Source organism: Aspergillus campestris (assembly GCF_002847485.1).
Source record: "Aspergillus campestris IBT 28561 chromosome Unknown P168scaffold_4, whole genome shotgun sequence".
NCBI classification, from domain to species: Eukaryota; Fungi; Ascomycota; class Eurotiomycetes; order Eurotiales; family Aspergillaceae; genus Aspergillus; species Aspergillus campestris.
This window is the reverse complement of record NW_020194339.1, coordinates 220,370-236,284: the sequence shown is the minus strand read 5'-3', so window position 1 is coordinate 236,284 and position 15,915 is coordinate 220,370. Positions and strand designations below refer to the sequence as shown.

At 53.1% G+C, this 15,915-nt stretch overlaps 7 protein-coding genes across 7 annotated transcripts; 4 read left to right on the top strand and 3 right to left on the bottom strand.

Moving 5' to 3' along the window:
* Positions 1–9: 9 nt before the first annotated feature.
* Positions 10–2,113, bottom strand: P168DRAFT_288875 (Elongator subunit ELP3). The gene has a single exon (XM_024836888.1). The coding sequence runs from the start codon at positions 1,950–1,952 to the stop codon at positions 216–218; it is 1,737 nt and encodes a 578-aa protein (XP_024694006.1). The 5' UTR covers positions 1,953–2,113; the 3' UTR covers positions 10–215.
* A 123-nt stretch (positions 2,114–2,236) lies between these two features.
* P168DRAFT_288874 (succinate--CoA ligase (GDP-forming) subunit alpha) lies at positions 2,237–4,133 on the top strand. Its single transcript, XM_024836887.1, has 7 exons — positions 2,237–2,519; positions 2,609–2,637; positions 2,709–2,835; positions 2,892–2,954; positions 3,019–3,044; positions 3,099–3,181; positions 3,274–4,133. Exons 1-7 carry the CDS (start codon positions 2,350–2,352, stop codon positions 3,772–3,774), a joined length of 999 nt encoding a protein of 332 aa, XP_024694005.1. The 5' UTR covers positions 2,237–2,349; the 3' UTR covers positions 3,775–4,133.
* A 332-nt stretch (positions 4,134–4,465) lies between these two features.
* Positions 4,466–8,135, top strand: P168DRAFT_303212 (RFX family transcription factor). Its single transcript, XM_024838727.1, has 4 exons — positions 4,466–4,809; positions 5,032–5,740; positions 5,798–6,109; positions 6,165–8,135. Exons 1-4 carry the CDS (start codon positions 4,794–4,796, stop codon positions 7,750–7,752), a joined length of 2,625 nt encoding a protein of 874 aa, XP_024694004.1. The 5' UTR covers positions 4,466–4,793; the 3' UTR covers positions 7,753–8,135.
* A 1,271-nt stretch (positions 8,136–9,406) lies between these two features.
* P168DRAFT_295869 (uncharacterized protein) lies at positions 9,407–10,345 on the bottom strand (the record flags this gene model as incomplete). The annotated part of the gene is made up of 2 exons (XM_024838071.1): positions 9,407–10,069; positions 10,127–10,345. The coding sequence occupies 2 exons, from the start codon at positions 10,343–10,345 to the stop codon at positions 9,407–9,409; spliced, it is 882 nt and encodes a 293-aa protein (XP_024694003.1).
* Positions 10,346–11,673: 1,328 nt separating this feature from the next.
* P168DRAFT_288872 (FKBP-type peptidyl-prolyl cis-trans isomerase) lies at positions 11,674–12,801 on the top strand. Its single transcript, XM_024836886.1, has 5 exons — positions 11,674–11,836; positions 11,969–12,039; positions 12,310–12,370; positions 12,495–12,557; positions 12,651–12,801. Exons 1-5 carry the CDS (start codon positions 11,700–11,702, stop codon positions 12,688–12,690), a joined length of 372 nt encoding a protein of 123 aa, XP_024694002.1. The 5' UTR covers positions 11,674–11,699; the 3' UTR covers positions 12,691–12,801.
* On the bottom strand, positions 12,745–14,869 carry P168DRAFT_325764 (uncharacterized protein). The gene is made up of 4 exons (XM_024841050.1): positions 14,796–14,869; positions 13,829–14,708; positions 13,094–13,777; positions 12,745–13,042 (listed from the first exon to the last, which is right to left on the bottom strand). The coding sequence occupies exons 1-4, from the start codon at positions 14,800–14,802 to the stop codon at positions 12,919–12,921; spliced, it is 1,695 nt and encodes a 564-aa protein (XP_024694001.1). The 5' UTR covers positions 14,803–14,869; the 3' UTR covers positions 12,745–12,918.
* A 306-nt stretch (positions 14,870–15,175) lies between these two features.
* On the top strand, positions 15,176–15,898 carry P168DRAFT_325763 (SWI5/SAE3 family protein; the record flags this gene model as incomplete). The annotated part of the gene is made up of 4 exons (XM_024841049.1): positions 15,176–15,233; positions 15,286–15,492; positions 15,607–15,692; positions 15,739–15,898. The coding sequence occupies exons 2-4, from the start codon at positions 15,382–15,384 to the stop codon at positions 15,896–15,898; spliced, it is 357 nt and encodes a 118-aa protein (XP_024694000.1). The 5' UTR covers positions 15,176–15,233; positions 15,286–15,381.
* Positions 15,899–15,915: the final 17 nt, after the last annotated feature.

Here is a 15,915-nt window from a genome sequence, read left to right as displayed (position 1 = left end):
TCCAAACCGGTTCATTCAAATAGTAGAACTGATTGTATATACATGACAAGAATCTTGAACTCTCCCTTCCCATCATCTCAGTAGTTGAATTTTCACGCTAAACACCCCCTATGCAGAGCCAGCGGCTAACAAGATCACCCGTCCCAAACGCCATGGATCGTTAAAATAACAGGAACTTTTGTTGTTCTCTCTTGCGACAAGAGAAGAAAGTACGTTTAAAAATCTTCATCCTCAACAGGATCCAACATCTTAGACATATAAGGCCCGTCAAGAGTATACCCCAACCGAGCATAGTAGCTGCGCACACCCACACCCGAGATAACGCTAATCTTGCGACTCCCGTGCTCCTCGCGCGCGATCCGCTCCGCCTCCTCCATGAGGAGCGTTCCGAACCCGCGATGCTGGAACTTGCGGGCGTCGCGGCCGTGCATGGGGACGGCAGAGCCGTAGACGTGCAGCTCGCGGACGATGCTCGTCTGCTGGCCCGTGAACTCGGGGCGGAAAGTGTGGGTGGGGCTGCACTTGCGCAGACGCAGCAGGCCGATGAGGATGTCCTGCTTGGGGTCCTCGTAGGCGAGGAACGTCTCCCAGCCGCCGTTGGCGGTGTAGTCGCGGCGGACGAGCTCGACTTGCGACGGGCGGATCTTGTTCTTGACTTCGTTGATGCCGACTTCGCGCGTGCGCACGTCGCGGCAGGTGGTGCCGAAGTCTTTCATGCGCGCGAGGGCGAGCTCGCGCAGGTTGCCGTTTTCGACGCCTGCTGTTACGAGCGGCATGGGAATGTCGCGTTGCACGCGGTAGATGCGGGTCCAGGGTGGGACGAGGGCGAGGATGCGGGCGACGAGATCGATTAGGGCGTTGGGCGTGTAGTTCTTGTAGCGGCCTGTGCGCCAGAGCTCGTAGAGCCCTGTGCCGCGGATGACGAGGGTCGGGTAGATTTTGAGGCCGTCGGTGCGGAAGTCGGGGTTCTCGAAGTACTCTTGGAACTGGAAGATGTCGCGCTCCATGCCGACGTTAGGGAGGTCCGGCATCATGTGGCTGACGACTTTGAAACCTGCGTCTTTGGACAGCTTGAAGGTCTCGGCGACGGACGCTACCGTGTGGCCGCGGTTGGTGTCGCGCGCGACGTCCTCGTAGAGGCTCTGCACGCCGACCTCGAGCCGCGTGCAGCCGTACCGCAGCATGCTGCTCAGGTGCGTGTCCAGGCAGTAGTCCGGGCGCGTCTCGATGGTGATGCCCACGCACTTGATGTTGCTCATCTCGCCCGCCAGCACCGCCTCGTCGACGTTGTCCGTCTGGTATCCGCTCAGGGCGTTGTGCAGCTGCGCGATGAACGGCTCGCGGTAGCTCTCGGGGAGCGACATGAACGTGCCGCCCATGATGATGTACTCGACCTTGTCGACGCTGTGGCCCATCGACTTGATCTGGTCCACGCGCCCGCGCGCCTGCTCGAACGGATCGTACCGCGCCCGGATGGCGCGCATCGACGTCGGCTCGTACCCGGTGTAGGATTGCGTCGAGTATTCGAAATCGGAGTCGGGCCCGCCGGGGCAGTACACGCAGATGTTGCCCGTGTAGGCGATGTGCGGGCAGCGGTGGGGTTTGCTCATCACGGCGACGACGGCGATGCCTGACGACGTCCGGATGGGTTTGGCGATCAGCTTGGGCAGGATGTACTTCTTGTAGTGCTCGGGGACCGCAGAGATGATGGCTGTCAGTGGTGGTTGGGTGGCCAGACTGTGCTTTTTGGCGATTTGACCCCGCAGCTTGTTGAGGTTGATATCCTTGCGCGGCGCGGTCGGATCCTTTTGCGATTCATATTCCTGGATCAGGGCATTCGCAATATCCGAACAGGCTCTCATGAAGCGTTCATTCTCGGGGAGTAGCTTGGACCGGTTCTTGTTGGTTTTGTAGGATGCCGGTGGCGGCGCGGTCATGGTGACGGTCGCCATGATTCTTTCTCTCTTTTCCTTCTCTTGTGAGAAATATTACCGCGCAAGGCGGAGTAGACTAGAAGGAGAGAGGTCAAGTAGATTCAAAACGATCAAATGCAGAACGTCAAGCAAAGTGGAGAATGGAGAGAGCGATCGGATAGTTGAGGGAGAGAGATTAGCCCCGCGGGACGGGATGAGATACCGGGAAAGAAAAGAGGAAAATTAAGGTGACCGAAGAGGCCAACCGACCGCAATAATCTTTGTCCCGAGAAAGAGCACTAGTTAAACCTCACCTCCCCCAAGCTACTTTTACTCCTGATCTGCCGCCTCCTCCCCTCTCCCCCTCCCTCCTGCTCCTCTCTTCCTCTTAATCACTCTATCTTTCTATTTTCTTTTCTTTCTTTTGATTTTCAACATGCAGGCCTTCCGTCGTAACACCCTGTCCGGTCTCCGGAATGCTGCTGCTTCCGCGCAGCGTCGAGCCTATGCGAAGCCTACCCCGGCCTACGCTGAGACCGTCAACAACCTCCGCATCAATGGCGACACCCGGGTCATCTTCCAGGGTTTCACGGGCAAGCAGGGAACGTATGTGGTCATTCCGTTGGGTGGGGTTGTTGTGGTTGGATCACTTGGTGGTTTGTAAACGCTGACGTCGCGCTTTTGGCTCATCGCAGTTTCCACGCCGAGCAAGCCATTGCCTACGGTATGATCCCGATCGCCTCATTCTCCTGTCTCTATACTGTGTGCTTGGATGGTAGTGTTGACGATATTCAGGAACCAAGGTTGTCGGTGGTACCAACCCCAAGAAGGCCGGCTCGATGCACCTCGACCGCCCCGTCTTCGCGAACGTCAGCGAGGCCGTGAAGGAGACCGGTGCTACCGCCACGGCCCTCTTCGTCCCGTATGCATTGATCCAGCTGTGATTGCGGAGAGAGCTTGATTACTGATCGTTATTAGCCCCCCTTTGGCTGCTAAGGGTATCGAGGAGGCTATTGAGGCGGAAATCCCCCTGGCTGTCTGGTATGTTTGTGTGGATGGGTTCTGTTCGCTGAAGCGTGACTAATACAGGATTTTGTTGATATAGTATCACTGAGGGTATCCCTCAGCACGGTATGCGGTTCCCTTGTGCGCATAGCTTGGAGCGCAGCTGACATGATTGACTAGACATGGTCCGCATCACGGACATCCTGAAGACCCAGAACAAGACCCGCCTGGTGGGCCCCAACTGCCCCGGTATCATTGCTCCCGTAAGTGCTACTTGATGGATATCTATCTCTTCTATATTCTACGTTTCTATTCTATATTCCTACGGCGGTATCTGACACCCCTCCTTCAATAGGGTCAATGCAAGATCGGTATCATGCCCGGTTTCATCCACAAGCGTGGCCGTGTTGGTATCGTCTCTCGTTCCGGTACCCTGACCTACGAGGCCGTCAACCAGACCACCCAAGCCGGCCTTGGTCAGTCGCTGGTCGTCGGTATCGGTGGTGACCCCTTCTCCGGCACCAACTTCATCGACTGCCTGAAGATCTTCCTCGAGGACGAGGAGACCGACGGTATCATCATGATCGGTGAGATCGGTGGCAGCGCCGAGGAGGACGCCGCCGAGTTCTTCAAGGCCAACAACCGGTTCAACAAGCCCGCCGTCAGCTTCATCGCCGGTATCAGCGCGCCCCCCGGCCGCCGCATGGGTCACGCCGGTGCCATCGTCAGCGGTGGCAAGGGTGATGCCAACTCCAAGATCACCGCCCTCGAGGATGCCGGTGTGATTGTCGAGCGCAGCCCGGCTGCCCTGGGTAAGGCCCTGCTCGCCGAGTTCGTCAAGCGGGATCTTGTCTAAATAGGTGGGGGATGAACAATGAGGGGATGATAGAGATGGCTTGGGTGCAACACGGAGTATTCAACACATCCAGTCAGAGACGGGTGGATGCGTGAAAAACTGTCGACTCGCCGTGTTGGGAGTTGCAGGCTGGGTGAACATTGATCCTCTCGACTAATAGACGACCAACCTTCCTTTTTCATTTCATTTCTTTTTTTTGTTTTCTTACTCCGTCCGAGTTCTCTTGGTTACCTCTTCTGTACTTTTCCACTGTTCCGCGTGTATTGTCATTGGTTTAGAGATTCTCGGAAGTGTAGTAGTTAGGTCGATGTAAATTTTTCAGATCATGGTGCATGAGACAGACTGATGAATGGAGTGTTTATTGAATCCTTCCATCTGGGGAGATCGACGTGCAACCAGGAGTGGATCAACCATGGTTGGTAGGCTGATATCAATTCAGACGAGACTTGATATATATCAATATATTGATATATTTGATATATTATAAATAAAATATATCCATCTATTGACCTATATACTCCGTATCTCTCTATTCAAAAATATAGATCAACATATATATACGAGATACAAGTGTTGTGGAATGTTACCAGCACACGTGACCAAACAAGGCTAGCGTTGCTTGAGGAACGGGCGCCTCAGCTCTGTTTATCCTTTTCCAACCTCTCTCACCTTCACTTCCAACGCGGCCGATAGTCCTGCTGCTTCGACGCCTTCTTCTTCTTCTTTTCTTTCGTCCCTTTCGTCGTCTGGTCATCGGTCGGCTTCTCTGTCTCCACTCTCTCTCTTGCGGTGTGAGAAGAAAATCCCTCCCAACCCCCTCCCCCCCAAGGGTGGTCCTGGTCGATCAAAACAGACATCGCCCGTGGTTACCGTCAACAAGCAACAGCGAACGAGACTAGTCCACAATCCCCTCGTTGGTTGGTGCCGGTCCGAAGCCTTGTCCCCGCAGTACAAGTGAACTGGTTGGAAGGGGGCCAAATCAGAAGCAAAAGAGAGCAAGAAAGAGAGAAAACAAGAAGATGCCTCTCGATATGGGTATGTGTCCCTGCACGTCCTTTGTTTCGTCTCGTCGCCTACCCTCCAACTTTCTGTCTATTGTTGATCTTTTTATTTATTTTAATTTTCCTTTTTTCCTATTCTGCTGTTTGATAATTTCATCTTCCCTTTTGTTGCGGTTTTCTGTCGCTTGTTGATCTCGTGATTGGTGTGTTGGAATCCACATTGCTACGTTACTAACTGCCCCATCCCACCGAATAGGCCGAGCGGCGTCGCAGTCAAGCGTGGCCTCCCAGACCACCCAAGTCGCACCGCCTCACAGTCGTCCGGGGACGGCGGACCTGATGAGATCGCGCTCCGAGACGGTCATCTCGAGGAATGGTCGTCGTCCGCGATCTCGAGGCTCGACGGCCAGCATCCACTCCAACACGACCCAACAAACCCAGGACCAGCAGATCACCGATGGATTCTCGCAGTTCCTGCCCACGCAACCGGGGACAGGTCATCCCGTCTTTGGCGGGAACCCCGAAGACATCATCATGCGCTTCGGTCATCAGCTGTCGCAACCCGTGAATGGAGCCCCCCTCGACGCGACGATGACGGACGCCCACCACCCCGTCATGCCGCGAGCAGAGGACTTTCCAAACCACGCCATGCACGGCCACCACCTCTCCCACCATTCTCTGCCGTCGGGCTTGCCGACCATGCCGATGCCCCAATATCAGGGCATGTATGACAGCGGGATCGAGAACCATGTACCCGACCATGTGATGGACGACAACGAAGGCTCCGAGGTGGGCGGCAAACGGAAGAAAGGGTCCAGCTCGTCCCTGGCCAATGACAATGAGCTGCGGAAATTGCTGCGACAGTACGAGGGTTACACCTTGAAGCAGATGGCCGCGGAGGTCCTCAAGCACGAGGGGGCCGGGGGCAAGGCGGAGAAGGTGAAGCAAGTCTTCGCGATGATCTGGTACGTACCGCACTTTGCAAGAACTGTTGCATGACGTCTGGCTGACTCGTCCATCAGGTTGCGGGAGAACTGCCGGAAGAGCAGCGGATCGGTGCGCCGCGATCGCGTGTATTGCTGCTATGCTGAAAAATGTGGCACGGAGCGCGTCTCGGTGCTGAACCCGGCGTCGTTTGGCAAACTCGTGCGCATCATCTTTCCCAACGTCCAAACCCGACGGCTGGGTGTCCGCGGTGAATCCAAATACCACTACGTCGACCTGACGGTCATCGAAGAGAAGCAGCAGAAGCACCCGCCGCTGAACCCCAGCATCCCGGCCAGCGAGGCGGCCAGCTCCATCGAACCAAAGCCCGTGGACGTGCTACCGAAGAGGTTCGTCTACCAATACTAGATAATCCCATTGCAGAAGGCTAACTCATGGTTACAGTGTCAGTCACGGACCACCGGACCCGGCCGACACGGCCGTCTTCCCATCGCCCACCACCTCCTTCACCCCCAGATTATCGGTCAGCAGCCATTCTCCCCCGAGCGCCGAATGTGGCTGTCAACCGGCGAATGGGGAACCCGCCGTCACCCTCGACAACGTCGCAAGCCACTCGGGGAAGATAATCCACCAGATGCTTCACCTGCCGGTCACGGAGGCTTCCTCGGTGGACAACAACGCCTTTGACCTTCCCGACATCAACGACTACCTGCCCGCCAACGCCGACTCCAAGGTCGCCGCGGCCCTTGCGGCCCTATACCGATCACATTGCATTTCTGTGATCGACAGCTTCCGGTACTGCAAAGAGCGCAACATGCTGCGGTACTTTTCCGCCTTCCATGGAACCTTGACGGTTCCGGTGCAGAAACTCCTGACGCACCCCAACCTCGCACCGTGGATCAAGGAATGCGATTGGTTGATGTATCAGAAGATGATCGCCTTCGTGGCGCCCCTGACCACCCAGGTGGTGCCCAAAGTCGTGCTCGACGCGTTTGGCTCGATCTCGCAGCGATTGACCTCCCACATCGCGGACACGTTCAAGACCCAGCCGGTCCACGTGTCCCTGGCGCGACTGGTTCCCGCCCATATCTTCTGCAACCTGCTCCGACACATGCTCGACGTGAATCAGAGCGCCAACGCGGCGGCGGCGTGGCTGTGTCATCCGGACAACCGGAACCAGATGTGGTTCGACTTCAAAACGCTGGTGGACCCCCAGGACATGATGTCGAAGGCGAACATCCCCAGCTGCGCGGCACGCTCGACGGAGCAGATCCTGAAACACGACATCCGGGCCCTCCTCACTCCGATCTCCGACATGAACCCCACGGCCGGCCACCCCTTCTTCACGCGGCCTGACGGGGACGCCGACACGCAGGCCCACAAGTACCCCGTCGAGTCGGCGGCGGGCGATGACTACAACTTCCCCGACAAGTGGGTGTCGTTCATCCTCAACCTGCCGGCGGCGTTCCCCGACCACCGCACGCGCTGCATTGTCGAACGGGTCGACGCGCTGTGGGATCGCATCCTCCACCGGCTCACCCTCGGGGGAGCGCAAAGCTTCAGCGCGTGGTGGATGACCAAAGTGTTCTTCCACGAGATGATGCTTTGGCAGGCGGAGAAGGGGGGGTTCATGCGGCACACGCCCCGCTCGCTGCAGAGTGCAGCGCTCGCCGAATCCCAGCCTGCAAACCCGAATGGCTGTCTGAAATCGAACGGGGACTCGGATCGACTGAACGCGCCGTCGGTGGCTTCGGAGGAGCCGCATGCCAGCGTGCCCCCGACGCGGTCGACGGGGACTCCGCCGGCCCCGTCCGCGTTCGAGCAGCCGGGCGAGGGGGACTCGCATGGGCACGCGGCGGAGACGGAGAAGCCTCACGGTATCCCGGAAAACATGGGAGCCTTCCAGGGGGGCAACAATGACGACAGCGCCATCGATCTCGACGACGATTCCATATTGATCACGGTGGGAAAGTACGGGGATATGATGGCCTCTGACCCGGCGGATGCCGAGGGGGACGTGGTCGTGATTTAACAACAATACCCCCAAAAAAAGACGGAAGAAAAGGATTGGTTTCATTTGTTTGGGAGGAGTTAGATTTCATTTCAGGAGTATTGATTTTTGGACAAGGAAGGTTCGGCGTTGGACGATTCTTTGCACGAGAGACGAGCAATGAGAGCATTGATTCAAGACACGTCGGCTTGAGGCAACCAGCTGAGGTGACATTCATATGCATCGACAGGCGGGTTGATCCCGCTGCTATCCAGTGTCTTGTCTTGTTTATTTAACCATGGGGGGATGAGCGCAAGCCTAGTGAGGAGTGTATATACGTTCTGGGCGACGCGGTATGCAGATGATGATTCTCCTTCTAGCGTGTTTTTTTTTCTACTGTTTTAATATCATTGTCTGACAAGACGACACATATTGTTTGATTATTGTTTGATTAATTGGACGACTTTATCTTCACCACATATGTACTTGATTTTCTTGACAGCGCGAAGACTTTCTCTTTCCATTTTAGTGCTCACCCCTCGCCGCTTTTGGCTCACTGAGTAGATCTAAGCACGCCCTGAGTGGTAAATATTAATGGTTATTAATAGTTATAAAACAGCTACCCGAGGATTTGAGTATTAGATTACAGCTGTCAAATATTATCTAATACTATCTTATCTAGTATAAAACCTGAAGATAGTGACAAAAACCTATAGTTTACAAGTTTATACCCGTTTTATTACAGAATAGGAAGAAGTATACTATAGATATAAAATAATTATATACAGTAACTAATCATTTTATCATATAATATAATAGTATAATGATATCAAAAACCTGTTATAACTTATCTCTGTAACAGCTTGATAGGGAAGATCAAGAAAATATTTCATTCTTAGTCTGTGAGGTACTAAAATGCATAACATGGGCTGGTCCCGATTAGGTGGGCAAGAGGACTAGATCCTACTTGCTCAACAATCTGACCACCTGTGGCAGTAGAACAAACGTGTTACGTGGTAACAGAAACATACAACTTAGATGGCGGAACAGGTTGGGTAGCAGCTATTATAGAAGGGTGGGTGCCATGGCTGGTCAGAGAAGTGAAGCTGACCAGCCGTGGCGCGATGGTTGGCAGAGGAGCGAAGCCGACCATGAAGAAGTGTAGACAAAGGAAGGGAGCCATGTTAACAGCTAGCCTGTAAAAATTAGAGTTAAGCTAGCCAGGAAAACCAGGTGATTCAGGTTATTATATAAGAAGTTAAAGAGCTTCCAGGTATACGTATAGATATTATATAAAGTCTAGATTAGAGTGGCATTCGGTGCGGCCGGCGAGGATGTCGACCTCTATATTCGGCAATACCGAGCTATAACGTACCACTACTCACGAACGGAAGAGCTCAACCCTAACAAAAGGGTACTCTACTTCTCCGGATCTCCGGCCGAGCTTAGAGTAATTGTATATATACAGTAGGAGGGGCGTGGCGAATGTTGCTGTCATGTTGCGGTGTAGCGCGGGACTGGGCCAGGTTCCGTGAGATTAGTGTAATGGGGCGTTGAGGTGGTGGGGCTGGTTTAAGCCTTGGAATTTTGTAAATTAGAAGATCTGATTAGGAGCATCCATTTCAATTGATTACATGATTGGTCAGTTTGGGTACATGGATGTCATGGTCGAGTATAACTATCAGAATCGGATGGCTTAGAGGAAACCTTGCTCCTTCCAGACACGCTCCGCCAACCTTTTCAACTCCTCTTCGGTTATCACCAAGTCTTTCTCTGTGGGATGGTGGGGGGGGCGGTTAACAAGCTTGTCGAAAGGGATTACTAGTTGCGAGGTTGTACTTATGCCGTTCATCGTAGACTCTCTGGTGACAGATGTAGTATCATTCATTCGACATAGCTTCAAAGATACGACTCGACGTGCTGAAGCGGGGGAGGCTCTGGTGATGGCGCCATCAATTCGGGGAAGCAACTCCCATCGGGTGAAAACAATTTCAGGTCTTTCGCTTTTGATGCTTATCGTAACCACAAGTTTCACCGAAGACTGAAGCTCAAGCCAACCGTGGGCATCGAGCGCAAGTCGTCTCGCTGACTCGGACAGACCAACCTCTACAACGAGACTCAGGCTTGCATTCGTCGAGGCGGGCGCCCAGCAACAATCTGCTTGTTTTTTCCAACCACCCCCTGTCACCGTTGTCGATCCATACGGCCACACTTCGTCGTCTATGTTCAGGGCGTGGAGTTTGACAGAAACAAGAGACTTGAAACTTTCCGCTGCAAGCTCGTGAGCGGGATTCGGCATTATCTTTATAAGCAACGTTCTGGTGAGCTCGTGATAGAAGCGTCGACAATATTTCCCTGTCTGTTGGCGGTCATCATCTAGTATTGAGAACTCTGCTGGCGGCACAGACAAAAAAACTATATACTGGTCGCGGGTCTGATCACGTCGCAGTGCAGTCAGCCTGTGTTCAACGATTTTCTGTAGAATTTGTCGAGTCGTAAATGGGTGCTGCTCCCCCTCTTTTGCTGAACGCATAAAGAAGTCTTGGGAATTGATTTCGAGCGACGAGAGTTCAGAGGATAGAGGTTCAGATGACGAACCCCGAGATATGTCTGCGGTATGATCGAGAGATTCCATGATCGCGTGAAAGCCTAGGGTTGATGATGGGTGTGAGAGAAAGGGAAGTGAGAGATGTGCAAGAGACAGGGTGAGGAAGGCACGACTGATGAAATCAGGAAGGTGGCAAGGTTCTTTTTCCCTTTGCACAGGTGACAGTGCCATGATCATGAAATGACGACATGTACGCAGACTTACCGTGTCTTACACAGTATTTAATGTTTTGAGTCTTCATGTTCTTTGTAATCTTGCAACATCCCAAGGGTTGCTCAACTGGTTAATAATCGACTCCTTTGTACCCAAGCCAACCCCACTACAGAATACATCGTATATGATCAATAACCTCGAGGAGGAACTGCAGAACATGAGACTGCGATTATCCTGTATATGAACTCTGCTTCTCCAGATCTTGGGCCGAGCTTACTAATTGTGTACATGTATACAGAAGGAGGGGCATGAAGAATGTGGTCATGTTGCGGTGTGGCGCGGGATTGTGGCCAGGTTCCGTGACGTTTTAGTTGGTTTGGGAGAGGGGCGTTGAGGTGGGGCTTTCTTGGCTTAAAAGCAGAGGATGGAGATTTGTTCTAGGTTGGATTCTAGATTGACATGCGGATGGATGGGTTACTATATGTGGTAGTTGGTGTATATACAGAGTAGTTGTATAGAATAATTGGCAGACCTCAAAGAGGATCCGTTCTGATCCGGATCCGGATCCGCCCTGATCCGCCCTGATCCGCCCCGCAGGCGGATCTGGGTCGAAAAGTTGGACCCGCGGGGCGGATTAATCCGCCGGACTGACAAACAGGACAAACACCAGGGTTCAACCCGCCCAACCTACTGAAACTTCAGGCTGCGACTTCTCCTAGAGACTTCTGGTGATGCCTTAGGCCGGTCGGGAAAACCAAAGTCCGGGGTCGGTGTTTTCTTCCTAAAACAGAAGGCGAGGGCGTTGCCGAAAACGCGTCGACGGGACGCGACCGGGCACCCAGAGAAGAGTAGCAAGTAGGAAAAGAGTGAGGTTTTTCAGCAATGACTAGAAAGCTGATAGGCAATTCGTAGGAATCAAACTGTATCAATGCTTCTCACATTAACTACTAGCTACCGCAGCAGCTAACCTGTCCCTTCGCGAAGGATCAAACAGGTCTTCCTGTAGTCGAACGACGCGAGTTCAGCTCAGTGTGTGCCCTGTCAACCAGGTTGGTTAGAGGAGGAAGGGTCTGCCACCCGTGGGGCCAATTGACCGTCCCTCTTCACCGCCCTCCCATTCTGCCGCCACACTACCTCCCCTCATCTTCTTCCACTCGCTCCAACAATCCCTTATCCTTTCAACCCCTTTCAATCAACCAACCAAAAAAAAAAAAAGAAAATACTCAAAATGGGCGTCGATCGCAAAGTCCTCTCCCCCGGCAACGGCGCGGATTTCCCCACCAAGGGCTCGATGGTCACCATGCACTACACGGGCGGCACTTACGACCAGGCTGCTGGCGAGGCGAAGCATTTCATGGGTGCTATGTTTGTATTCCTTTTTTTCTTCTTTATCCAACTTTTCATTCTTATGCCGTATACTCTTGACTTTGAAAAAGTGTGGGGGAGAAAACAAGCGGGAGATATTGAGTGAAAGGCTAATAAGAATGATAAAAACAGCTTCGATAGCTCCAAGAAGCCCGGTCGTGGCCCGTTCGCGACTAAGATTGGCGTTGGTCGGTTGATTCAGGGTATGTTTCTTTCTTTTTCTTCTCTTTTTCTTTCTTTCTCTGTTCTCCTGGGGTTGGGTTGAGGTGTTGAGTTGTGGGTGAGTATGTATATGTATATGCATGTTTATGTGTACATGGGGTATCTTTATTTATATACCTACCTGGTTTATATAAACATACATATACATTTATACATACACATCCAATAAACAACAGAGCCAATCAACACCCAGTCAACACCCAACAATCAAGGAAGAAAAGAAATACATGTATGCTAATGATGATATACAGGCTGGGACGAGGGTGTCCCCCAGATGAGCCTGGGCGAGAAGTCCATCCTGACCATCACTCCGTGAGTTTCCCTCCTCCTCTTCTCTCCTCTCCTCTCGTCTCTTGGGTTATATACATATATACCCCAATAAAGATAGATGAAAGATAAAAATAAACATAAAGATGAATGATACTAATAAAAGCAGTGACTTCGGCTACGGCCCCGGCGGTATCCCCGGTGTTATCCCCCCCAACGCCACTCTTGTCTTGTATGTTCTTCTTCTTTCTTCCTGACTTCTTTCTACCGTGTTTGGTTTATTTTTGTTGGTTTGTCTTTGACGACGAGGCTAATTCCCATCCAGCGAGGTTGAGCTCCTGAGCATCAACAACAAGAGCATCTAAGTTGATCATACATCATCGTGTGATGCACCTACGATAGATAGGTAGATTCGGGTAATAACCGAGTATCAGATACGCTCTGGTTGATAAACAATACATGCCTATCTAGACATTTATTCATTCAGTCACGTAGACAGACAGGCTGCTTGCTTGGAGGTGAGATAAGCAGATAGTAAAGTAAAGTCTTCCTTATAAGATAAGAAGAAAACAAAGAAAGAAGAAGGAAGACCATCATCGAAAGTTGCCCGCAGGAAAGAATCTCGGCCCCGCATAGCCATGCGCGATGATACTCTGGATGTCGATGTTACCCCCGCTGTATGGACTCCATAGCTTGATTAGAATGTATCGTCCGGATCTACAAATTAATTAGCTGCGCTGTCTGCTATATGGTGGGAGGAAGCCTTACGGTGGTGGGTCGAACTTGATGCTGACCGTGCTCTTGGCTCGCTCGATGAAGAACCGCGCGTGCGGCCGGAGTAGATCAGGGTCTTGCATCAGGGCCGTGTTTGGCCCCGATCGTGGCTCCTGTGGACGACTCCCCGGAAGTGCTGGTGGCACTGCGCTGGAGCCTGCCGCTCGTCGTCGGGACAGGTCCTGCTGCTGCTCCATGGCTCGTACTCGTCGCTGTAGATCGCGCCGTCGGCGGCTGTAGGCGCTCACTTCCGCGGGGTCGTCGTCGCTCTCGCTGTCGTCGCTGTCTGAACCCAGGAGATCGTCCTCCATCTGCTCCATCTGCCACCGCGCGAGGTCCGCGATGGACGGCGGGTTGGCTGCTAGCCCGTTGGTGTCGCGGTCGTTGCGCTCAGACGGGTTGTCGTACTCGGTGGTAATGTGGAAATCGTTCGTGGGGTTAGAAGCGCTGGTCAGATCTGTTTCTGAATCTCGGTGGGACCCCTGGCCGGCAGGGCCCCTCCGTTCGAGAGTCTGCAACGGGGTCCGATAGGCATTCAGGTACTCCTGCGACGGCTGCATTCCGCTGCGTCGATTTCGACGCTGTCGTCGCGGGTTCGGGTATTCCACTTGGTATGCGGCAGTGCGGGAGAGAAGCTCGTCACAGCTCATGGAGACGAAAACCATGCCTTCTTGTATCCTTGACAACCAATCAGTGGTAATCTCGTCTAGACCCAAGAAAGAAACATACGGGGCATCGTAGCCAGACCGCGGGGCGTTGATCACGATCTTTTTCAAACAAAACGGAGAGTCTCCGCGATGCTTCAGGATCAGATTACACCGGTCGGACTTGGTGCAGTAGACCGACGAGTCGTTGCGGAGCACGTTCTGCGGCCAGGAACACTCCCCCTCCGGCTCGTATGTCCCTCCATCACAACTCGCCAGCTCCATCTTCAACGGCCCCGGCACGACCTGCCCATACTGCCCGTACCGAAAACTCTGCAATCCCTCCCTGCTATCGTCCGTCTCGAGCTTTCTCCGCTTGGCCCGCGATCGGTCCCCGTGGCGGTCATCCTCGCGGTCAAGAGGCATGATGGGCGGAATCACCAGGGGAGGCACACCTTCGTCAAGGAGCGAACTGGTTCGCGGGCGACCACCGCTTCGGTTCTGGCGATTTCGCGCAGCCCGGTTGGCTGGTCGCGCGGGATCGACGTACGGAGTCAACTCGGGGTGGAAGCGATCGGGGTAGATGTCATGCGGAGCGGCCTCTCGGCGGGACCGGTAGTGTTGAATCTGGCGGTCGACGGCCGCCCTGGCCTGGTCGAAACTGGTAATATCCTGGCCCCGGATGGACCGGTACTCGTTAATCTCCTGGTTGAGGGTCTCCAAGGCACGAGCGGAGGTGTCCCGATTTCGCTCCGAGGTCAGCAGCTGCCGCAGGTGCTGCAGATGCTCGCCGGGAGTGGGGGCGGGAACAGGGACGGGAGACGGTGTGGCCGAGGGCAAGGGCAAAGTGATGTGTTCGCTGGGTTCTCTCGAACGGTTGGGCCGTGATGCACGAGAGGCAGGTGGATAGTCGTAGTTCCCCGACTGGACCGAGGACAAAAAGTTAACACGACGCTGCTGTGGGGCTTATTATATATGGGCCAGTCAGGGGGGACAGATCGACCAGGGCTAGTATGTAGATGTTGTAAAAGAAGGAGTGGGGAGGGAAGAACGTACCATCCTATGCCAGCTGGTTAGCAGATAGGGCGGCAGATAATGGGCGGGGGAGACCGAGGGAACTAACGACTGATACCAGGATAAGGCACAGTATGGAGACAAATGGGGGAGTATATAAGAGACTCGTGACCCAAGAAAGCAGTAAATGAATCCAAACCAGTCAGATCAAGATAGCCAACTGTGAGAGCGGATCATCCGAGAGGAGAGAGAGAAGATGACGAGAAGATGAAGTCGAGAAGAAGTAAAGCAGGCGATGATAAGTCCGTCCCGTTATCGTCTGCACGTGATCCCCGTCATCTTCTGTTTCTATATGAACATGTCTATCCATGAACATGGTCTACCTGCATGACAATTGGTTTTCAAATTACAAGTGGATCGGATGTAAAGCTATTTAAGATCGCATGCAGTCAGTCTTCATTTCAACCACATAATCAGTAAGACCCGCACATCCACACATTCATTAAATAAGTACTGATATCCTGGCAGATCAAATCACCTACGGAGTAGATAGTACCAACATGCAATCACAAGTGTGATCCTAATAACCAAACCCAATAAATTCATCAGGGTACTCATATCACGATGTCCTCAGCAATAAACAACTCCTCTCCATCCACAGGGGGCGCACCTACCAACCAAGACAAACCCTCCACACTCACCCCAGAACAGCAGACCCAGAGAGAAAAGAAACTAGTATGATATCCACCTCCTTCAAGTTTGACATCAACCCAATCCAAGACATCCCAAACAGATAATCAAAAGGCACGGAGAAACCAAAAGGGAGGGTGTAAAACTAACCATCCACAGACAACCCTCCAAACCTCAATCGCAACCCTCGAATCCCAAACCGCCGAGCTAGAGGCCCAACTCCTAAAGACAAAGTCTCAACTAAAGTAATGACCCCAACCAATCTGTACAATCAACCAGCTAACAGCCCAGAAATGACCCCTCCATCACCGTCCGGCGACATATCCGACTCCTCCACGACTACAACGAGATTAAGGACATCGCCCAAGGCCTGATGGGTCTACTTGCTGATGCGCGGGGGGAGCGACAGATTGATGTGCAGCGGGGGTTTGGGGTGGGAGATCGTGACTAGTCGGTGTTGAGGGATGA